The sequence below is a fragment of the Trifolium pratense genome, linkage group LG2 (assembly GCF_020283565.1).
Source record: "Trifolium pratense cultivar HEN17-A07 linkage group LG2, ARS_RC_1.1, whole genome shotgun sequence".
In the NCBI taxonomy this organism is placed as follows: Eukaryota; Viridiplantae; Streptophyta; class Magnoliopsida; order Fabales; family Fabaceae; genus Trifolium; species Trifolium pratense.
In genome coordinates this window covers 14,047,891-14,058,062 of record NC_060060.1, presented here as the reverse complement: position 1 = coordinate 14,058,062, position 10,172 = coordinate 14,047,891, and the positions used below count along the sequence as shown (strand labels likewise).

Genomic DNA, 10,172 nt, shown 5'->3' with positions numbered 1-10,172 from the left:
TCCAAAATTATATAAAATATAAAATAAGCACATAAACAAATATAGAATAATTAGTCCATGAAATTCCCTATACTACTCTTATTGAAAATGCTCTTAGAATTTTTGTATTTTATTTTTTATTTTTACATATTACACCTAATTAGACCCATGCACCGCATGGGTCAAAGTTCTAGTTATATTAGTGGTATAACAATTTGGGTGAATACTCCCTCCGGTCCTTATTATAAGGAACACTTTGGAAAAAACACACATACCAAGAAACCTTATCTTTCTTAATAAAAATTCTAAAATTTTACAATTTATTCCAAAACTAACCTTGGAGTATTAATTTATCCTTAGGGAATATATCACTCTAATTAATGCATAACTTTGGAATGAATACAATTTAATAAGGGTAAAAATGGAATTGTAAGAATAAATTTAATGATTGTTTCTTATAAAAAAGACCAAATTTTTTTTCCAAATTGTTCCTTATAAAAAGGACAGGAGGGAGTAACATTTTTTCTCAAGAAAAAAAATGAAAAATTTACCATTACACTCTGTGGGCTACTAACTTAATATGAAATATGTAAAACTAGCGAATAACTATCGTTAGTTGGTTTAGTGGTGATTGGTGCTGAACTTGGCAAGAAGGACCACGGTTTGATCCCCGTAACTGCGATTGGGAGGGGCTGAAATTACTTGATATCAGAATTAACCCCGAATCAGATTAAACTGGTGGTGGAAACAAAAAAATAACGAATAACTGATAAGCTAACTGATAAGTTAATTGGAATATTTGATAAAATTAACGGTTCAACTACCTGATAAATATAAAACGACATAAAATGACATTTTTAATTAATAATAAAATTGATATTTAAGATAATAATTTAAATTTATTAATGTAATATATCTCTTATATATTATTATTATTATTATTAAATTAACTTGTATATGTTTAAATTTTATTTTATCTATAAAATCATAATCTACTTTTTTTTTTACTCAAAAATCATAATCTACTTAAAGCCTATTTTACGCTATAAATTGATAAAATGAAAAACAAAATAAACATAAGGTGCATATTTTACCTTAGATTATTAAAGCCTTCGTCAAATCAATATAGCATAAAAAGCTACTATGCGAGATTAGTAGCAATGTTGAAACAAACATTTATCTATTTTATTTTAAATGATAATAAATAATACATTATGTACCGGGCCATGGACCAGGGGGTGATTTGTTAAGGCCCAATAGCAGCTGATCCATCAAATACAAGCCCAAAGGATTGGAAAAAAGGAATATGCGGGAAAAAGACGGCCATGAACTCCATCTTCACAACATGGGCAACAAAGCTTCATTCCACTATCTCCATGATCCGCCCATGATCTCAGAATAACCGCCCACTATCCTTACTTTTTGGAGAAGGTGGAGTGGTATTTTAGGAATTTCACTCCTACATGTACATCTATAAATAGAAGTGAATCTTGAAGGAGAAAGGAACGATTTCATTCTCAAAGATATTCGTATATACATTTTTCTCTATTCTCACACATATGGACCTTTCTTTGGTCTAAGTTTGGCGCCCACCGTGGGGCCCGGTAAAACGATTCATGGGCCTCAAGTTTACAAAGTTTGAAACCGCACAGCAAAAACTTTTTCACATGGCTGGAGAAAACGCCAACAATCATGCTACCACCTTGCAAGCCGCCGTTCAAGAGATTCAACGCCTCCAAAGGCAAATGGCAACTTTTGAGGAGGACAAGGCGCAAGAGCATGAGAAGGCGAGATTAGCCGCTCAAGAGGAAGAAGGTGTAGCCATGGTAGATTCTCAACCCTTGGCCCAAGTCCTTTGGGAAACACAAGTGCAAGATGGCTTCAAAGCGCCACACCTTCCTTCTTTCGACGGAAAAACAGATCCGGTAGAGCATTTAATGGGCGTTGGGACGCAAACTGCCATCGTAAATGCCCCGGAACACTTAAAATGCAAGTTACTATCAGGAACTTTCAAAGATGTTGCGCTGCGTTGGTACATGAACCTTCCCAAGAACTCCATTGAGAGTTACGCCGATTTTCATAAGAAGTTCATCAACAATTCGCAGGATCTAGGCATGTCAAGGTGACATCCACCAGTCTTTTCTCAATACGCCAGGCTTACACGGAGTCGCTCCGTGAATACTTGGCACGTTTTAGTGAGGCCACTATTAAGGTTTCAAATCCCAACCAGGAAATGTTCGTAGCGGCATTTCACAATGGCCTCAGAGCAGGATATTTCAACGAATCCTTGGCACAAAAGCCTGCCACCTCAATGCAGGAGATAATGCTACATTAAAGGAGAGGAAAGTAATGCTGAAAAGAGGATAAGAGACGCCAAAGAAAAAGAGCATGTTAGCAGGCGAATCAAGGGACCAGACCATCATCCTCAAAAACAAAGCTCTCGCCAAGAATCATCGTGGTAGGAGCGGCATAAAAAACCATACCAATATCCGCAAGATCGAGGAGTCAGAAATTATCAGCCTTACGATAGCTACACCCCACTAAAGGAAACTAAGGTGCATATTTTGCATGAAATTTTGTCAATAGGAATGACAACTCTTCCCCCAACAAGAGGAAAGCCCATAATGTTGGGACCAAACAACAACGCTTGGTGTGCCTATCACAGGGCTAAGGGACATGATACAGAGAAGTGTTTCAGGTTAAGGGATCTCATCGAAGAATTGATTAGGAGCGGTCACCTGCTAAAATTCATCGACGACGCCGCCCAAGGACGAGTCGTCGTGCCCAAGGTCCAGAGACAGGACTCCAAAGAACCGCCAGGGCGTGACGAGGGCCAAACAAGGATGAGAATCGCAGTAAATACTATTGCAGGCGGATTCTCGGGAGGGGGCGTCTCCAACAACGCTAGGAAGAGGTACGCTAGAAGCGTAACTCATGAAATCTATCTGGTGTGGAATACATCCTCTTCGCCAGTACCAGACATATCATTCACAGCTAAGGATGGTCAAGGAGTATTCCCACACGATGATGATCCTTTGGTCATTCAAGTGCAAATTCTGAATTGTGATGTGAAAAGGGTCTTGATCGATTCTGGCAGTTCGGCGGATGTTATGTATTGGGAAGCTTTCAAAGTAATGCAGTTGACTGAGGAGCAGTTACAGCCGTACGAGGGAACCTTAGTGGGATTTTCAGGGGAGCAGGTAGAAGTTATGGGATATATAACACTCCTAACAACTTTTGGAGAAGAAGAAAACGCCAAAACAATTAAGGTACGATATTTAGCTGTTAAGACGCCATTCACATCTTACAATATCATCATTAGAAGGTCTACCTTCAACGCTTTAGGCGCGGTCCTTTCCACCTTATACTTGTCAATGAAATATCCTCTGGACAATGGTGGCGTGGGAACCATCAAGGGAGATCAACTCCTGGCAAGACGATGCCATGAATCGAGATTGAAGATTCAGCACAAGATACCTAGTGAAAACGCGGGTTATCGATCAGGATCTCCCGCAATCCAAGAGGGAATAAACTTGGTGGATTCCGAAGATATGGATCCCAGAGAAGAGTTCCAGGATAGGCGTGTCAGTCCAATAGAGGAGTTGGAGCAAATACAGATTGGTGTGGAACCTCATCAAACCACAAATTTGGGAAGGGAGCTGCTCCAACGGACAAAGCGGGAATCGTGAAAATTTTGAAGGAGAACGTAGATCTGTTTGCATGGAAGCCTTCTGATATGCCAGGTATAGATGAAAGCGTCATTACACATAAATTATCCGTTTCGCCTAAGATTAAGCCGGTTTCCCAGAGGAAAAGAAAGGTTGGTGAAGAAAGGCGACAAGCAAACAAAGAATATGAGTCAGCAACAAATAGGCGACATAGAACAACGCCGAGGCATAATAATCGCCAAGTGATTTCAATCAAAAGCACTTCGCCTTCCTGAAGCCTCGTGCTTGGGGGGCTGTGTACCGGGCCATGGACCAGGGGGTGATTTGTTAAGGCCAAATAGCAGCTGATCCATCAAATGCAAGCCCAAAGGATTGGAAAAAAGGAATAGGCGGGAAAAAGACAGTCATGAACTCCATCTTCACAACATGGCCAACAAAGCTTCATTCCACTATCTCCATGATCCGCCCATGATCTCAGAATAACCGCCCACTATCCTTGCTTTTTGGAGAAGGTGGAGTGGTATTTTAGGAATTTCACTCCTACATGTACATCTATAAATATAAGTGAATCTTGAAGGAGAAAGGAACGATTTCATTCTCAGAGATATTCGTATATACATTTTTCTCTATTCTCACACATATGGACCTTTCTTTGGTCAAAGCTTGTGTAACATCATTTAATCCAATATCAATAATACAACCCCCTCTGAATGTTCTCCAGAACACATTATAAAGGTTAAAATTTGATTTTAGAAGTATTAAATTATAAGCTCACGAACTACTTGAAATAACGTCTAAAAAATAAGTTATAAGTTAGTAAAATAAGCTATAAGCGTGTGTTATAAAGACTGTTACCAAACATGTCTTTTTTTAGCTTATAAGCTATAAGTCAGTTTGATGGTCTTGCCAAACAGACCTTATATGTGGCCAAGTCTGAGGTGAAAGACCTCGTTAAGTCTTTCACCATGCACAAGTCGTGAATATTATTATAACGAATACGAATTTTTAAAAATTTACTGTTGATTGAAAACTAATATCATATAAATAATCCATAATTTTTTAAAAAAACTTTTTTCAACAGATAACTCTCGAACTCACTTAATTTTGGATTCTACGTTTTGAATGACACCAATATAGTGCAAAACGTGAAGATACTTTTTTTGAGTTTGAAATGCTATGATTTCCGAAATCAATAAGTTTTAGATCGTATCTTTCGAAATGTACTCATATATAGGTTACGATCAACAAAATTAGACTAATGTCCCCTCAAAGTTAGACTAGTTAGACATATTCTTCATATTAACTCAAATTTGAGAATAGTTAAGCTTATTCTCCAAGTTAAAAATATGTCCATTATACAAATATCATATAAATTCTTTTTGTTTTCTTTGTACAATATCATATAATTGTTGTTGGTAATTTTCTGAAGTTACGTTCCAAATCATTCTATGTTCCTAACTTCCGAAACTCGTAAAAAATTAAAAATAAAAAATAAAAAATCAATGTTGGTAAATTTCGATTGTAACTTCCGAACAACACTAAAGGGTAATTTCGAATATCTGAGGAGCTTGGGAATAATGCGGGGGTTATAAGAGCGATTTTCAATGAATTTTTTTTTTCTTACTCCTACATTTATCACTTTACCCCAACATATTTTAAAATATTCCTATTCTACTCTTATATTTTATGATTTTTTTTTTTCACTTTAGAGTGTTCCGGTATGGATCCCTTCACCCCAACAATATTAAGTTATTAACAACTCCTTCTTTCTTTTCTCTTCATTGACGATCTCCACAAAGCTACAGGATCCTTATAATTATTTCAACATCTCTTTCTCGTTCTTTCATTCATTCTTTACTTTCTCTTTCTCCTTTTTTGGATCTTGATTTTCGAATTTACTGGTAATTTTCTTATACCATTTTGCTTCAATTACATTATTCACTTCATTTTCATCAATTTTATCAACTTTTTTCACGAATGGCCCCTTTTTGCATTATAGGATTTTGTTAATTTTTAATCATTGTCACTATGATTTTATTGAAATTAAACTTAATTGAGTTAATGGGGTTGTTTAAAGTTTCATTTTTTATGTTTGGATGGATGTAAAGTCTTGATTTTTACACTCCTTATTATATAATTAGACAATAGTAGTGATATTTTTCTGTGATTTTAGATTTTGGTGATTTGTGAGATTGAGTTTGAAGGACTGTGGTGAGGAAATATGGCTTCCTCTTCTGTATCTCTTGCTGGTTCAGTTGCCGCTTCTAATCTTCTCAGGAGTTCGATTGTCGGTTTCATTGGTCTTCCTTTGAGAAGTTTGGGAAGTGCAGGTAACAACAAAAAAAAAAAAGATACATATCGGAACACACTTAAAAAAAAAAATTATATACCTGAACACTTTTTCTAAAGTTTTTTCGGTAAAAAAAAAAAAAATTACATACCTGAACACTTTTTCAAAAGTGTTCCGGTAATCAAAAATTTTTTTTTACATACCTGAACATTTTTTTACAAAGTGTTCCGGTAACAAAAAAAATTTAGAAAAATTTTATATACTTGAACACTTTCCAAAGTGTTCCGGTAACAAAAAAAAAATTGACATACCAGAACACTTTTTTCCAAAGTGTTCCGGTAACCAAATTTTTTTTTGCAGACATATATGAGGGCAAATTCGTCCATTCAAAATTAATGTTGGGGTGGATGGACAATTGTTGGGATAGAAAAAAAAAAAATTCCAAATTGTATCCTTTTGTCCTAGTTTCAAATTTGTTCAAGTATGCTCGCATATTTTTTTTCATGTTCTATAAAGGTTCACTTTGTTTTCTTCATACGATGTACATATTATAATAAGAAAAAAAAAAAAGTAACTTAACTTCTGCTAATAAACTAGTCCTTACAACTTGCTAGAACCAAATAACAAAGAGAAACCATAATATACCTCGATGAATGCATATTTTATTACTAATTAATTGAAGAAAAAAAAAACACAATTAATATATCATTAATGTTAAATTAAAAATAAATAAATATTAAAGAGTCATGCATTTTAATCACAAACAATTATACCAACTATATACACGAACCACTTATATACATTGTAAGAAATACATGTCCCTTATTCGTCACTCTTTGAATCATTCATATTATATTATATCAGGATAAATCTTATGTATGTTAAATATTGCAAATTTTAAGCCCATATTGCATTTACATATGTTTTATACCTTCTCCTTAATAAAAAAAAAGTTTTATATATTCTATCTATCAAATAACTTTTTTTTTTTATTGTATAATTTGTAAAATAATCTTGGTTGAAGAAAGAGAGGATGAAAATTTTGAATTTCTCCTCAAGTTTTTTCATTTTATTTTTTTTTCTTGTGTTTCGTGTAGTATGCATTTTTTATACACCTAATAAATTAATTATTTTTTACAATAGATAAATTAATGATTTTTAGTACTCAAGAAATTTAAAATTGTTTGTAAACCATGAGAGAATTAGAATTTGAATATTTTTCTTGCGGGTAATTGGTTTCTTGTTGATGCGCACAATAAAATGTTTTCTAAAATTGAGAAAGTGATAGTTCGTTTGATAGAGACACTACATTATTAGGGATTGGGGTTTGAATTTGAAATTTTTTACCTATTCATTTTAAGAAGTGAATTTCTAGCCATTAAATTATTTGGAGAAGAAAATTGAGTGAGATTTTTTTCTACTATCAAAATAAAATTTGAGAATGCGATTTTTCCTACCGTCACAAATGAGTAAGGAATGTTTACAAAAATTTTAGAGCAAATTTTACTTATGTGTGTAAGAAAAATTCAAAAAATTACCAAAATTGTTTATAATAATAAATTACTATTATTTGATATAAAGAAAATAAAAATTGAAATTTAGAAGTCCTAGGAAATGCTGGTGTTCAAGAGAATTTGGTTGTTCAAGATAATGGTGATGGTGGTCAAGATAATGGTTATAATCAAGACTCCAGCTGATGAAAACTTTGCACCTGAACTATAGAAGTTGTAATAAATTGGTCCAAAATCATGGACTATAGTGGAAGAAATAGTCTTGAAAAATAGAGCATTAAATAGAGAAATATCAACGTGGTTATAACCAAAAGTTTACGAGTATCAAATACGATCATGACTATTATCATGATTTTTTATTTGTGTATTTTTTACTCTATTTGCATGTTTTTTTATTTAGAATTTCAGATTCAGTATCTTGGACAGATGCCGAATAACAAATCTCGAGCGAATAAGTACCACCACATTGCCTAAAATGTCATATTATCCACATATCACACCCTTATTAGGGTGCCTAAAATGTCATATACCACCCCCTTATTAGGTGCCTAAGAGTAAAATGGCATATATCAGCCTAAGAGTAAACTGTCATTAGCCACATACCACACCCTTTATTAGGGTGCCCAAATATCCTATTTTCCACAGCAATATAGATTTTGTAATATCATTAATTGAATAGTCCAATTAGCTACTACAGACCACAAACATTAGAACCTGGTATTATATGATTGGTGCCCATTCAAAATCTATTTTTGTATTTCTTGGACTGCTAAATGGACTTCCAACAACTTTGATTTTGTAAAGACTGCCCATGTAGTCTTTGCTTAGTTCTCCAGAAAATGTGATTCTCTCCCATTGCCTTTCAAATGCCAAGTTATTGCAAAAAGCACCAAGCTTAAAGTCTTTTATATCCTGTATTATGCCAAGACCTATCTTATGTTGTTTGGTTGAAAAACCGTGCTGAAAGCTTGCTTCAAATTGTGTTGCTGTAGCTGTCTTCTTGAATGTACCTTTCACTTTGAGTTCATCAAGCCCACTATAATTAAGATGCAAAATGTAATTAAAAACTCACTCGAGAATTTAATTAAAATTGTAATATAAACGGTAAATTGTTTTACGTACCAAGCCACGTGTAAACCAAAGTTCTTTGCCTTCAAATCAACCGCCCCAGTAGGCACAAACCTCTTGGTTACAAATTCATACCCAAATCCAACTCTTGCCTCAAGTAACTTTTGGTATTTATACTTTGCTGATGTACCAATGTAATCATCTTTTATCAAACTTGATATTTAGAGTCTCTTATAACTCGATGGCAAGTAGTCAATTCCAAAAACCTAAGAAATAATTTGTTAATCAAATTATTAGTTTCTTTTTTTTTTTTGAAACATCAACTATTATTAATCAAAAGCACAAGTAAGACTAAAGGCAGCAGCTCTTGACAGGAAAACAAAACAGAAACCACACCAACTACAACAAAAAAAAAAGAAGAAATCCATAATGCATTCAATGTTCGAGGGAGGAAGAGAAAATTCATCGAAAATTTGATAAAGTAGCATTTCTTGTTTAGCTTTTGAGTCTTGTTTTTGTTGGTTAGCTTCTATATTACCATGCAATCATGACACCTTCTAATATATACTATAGTATTTTACTACAAAACCGAAAAATGTCGTATTATCCATATATCACACCCTTATTAGGGTGCCTAAAATGTCATATTATCCACACATATCACACCCTTATTAGGGTAGTTGTGGTTAAACTGAGGTTTCAGAGTATAAAACATGATTCAGATTTTTCTGGCGTTTTTGCTAATCGATTTGCAAGTGTCCTTGCCACAAGGTTTAATAAATTGATAAGGAAAAATAGGATTGTTGTTCATCTTGATTCTTACAAAGGAACTAAAATTTGAAGAAAAAATGTAGAAAATAAAAAATAAAATTTGAAATATTTATAGAGACAACAAATTTATTTAACCCATCCTTAAAAAAAATAAAATTATTTAACACTAAAAAGAATAACAATGAGTGAAGAAGGCCTGATCTTTTAATTACTTTCTCCAAGTTTATTTGTATTCAGTTAGGTTAATTGAGATTTGTCATGTATAAAAAAAGGAACGAATATTGAGTTTTGAAGGCCCACTTGTGAGGGATTTTTTAAAAGTTCATATTAGATGGAACTTATTATAAAATTACTTTTTTTTAATAAAAATTATAAGACTAGTCTTAGACAATTTTTAAGAGGTACATACATACCCATCAAGAGTTTTATCTTTACTTTTTTTTTTATAGAAAAGTTTATTATATTCTTTATTTGAAAATAGCATTTCAATCATCTATCACATTATATATTCGCTAACTTTTCGGCAAATATTTTTTTTCCACATATAAAAACACCCAAAAATTATAATAACATAGAGCAAGTAAACGGATCCCGAAATAAAGAATGAAACTAGATCCAAATTAGAGCTTCTCTTCCCCCATCCCCCAACATGTTTTTCGAAATTGAACTATGAAAACTTGAAAAAACGCATACCAAATTTTTTATTCAAGGATAAAAATGAAAATTAGGAGAGATAAAATTTTTCAATAATTTATGGAATTCACAATGAATAACTTAAATAGACTATATCGATCATACCACATCACTTACGAGTTGAGATACACTCCATTTTCTTATCCTCCATTTCACTCTAGTTTCTTTGTGGATGAATGACACGTGGCAATT

General features: G+C 33.4%; 1 protein-coding gene across 1 annotated transcript; it reads left to right on the top strand.

Moving 5' to 3' along the window:
• The first annotated feature begins 2,567 nt into the window (after positions 1–2,567).
• LOC123904235 lies at positions 2,568–3,668 on the top strand. Its single transcript, XM_045953922.1, has one exon. It carries the CDS (start codon positions 2,568–2,570, stop codon positions 3,666–3,668), a length of 1,101 nt encoding a protein of 366 aa, XP_045809878.1.
• Positions 3,669–10,172: the final 6,504 nt, after the last annotated feature.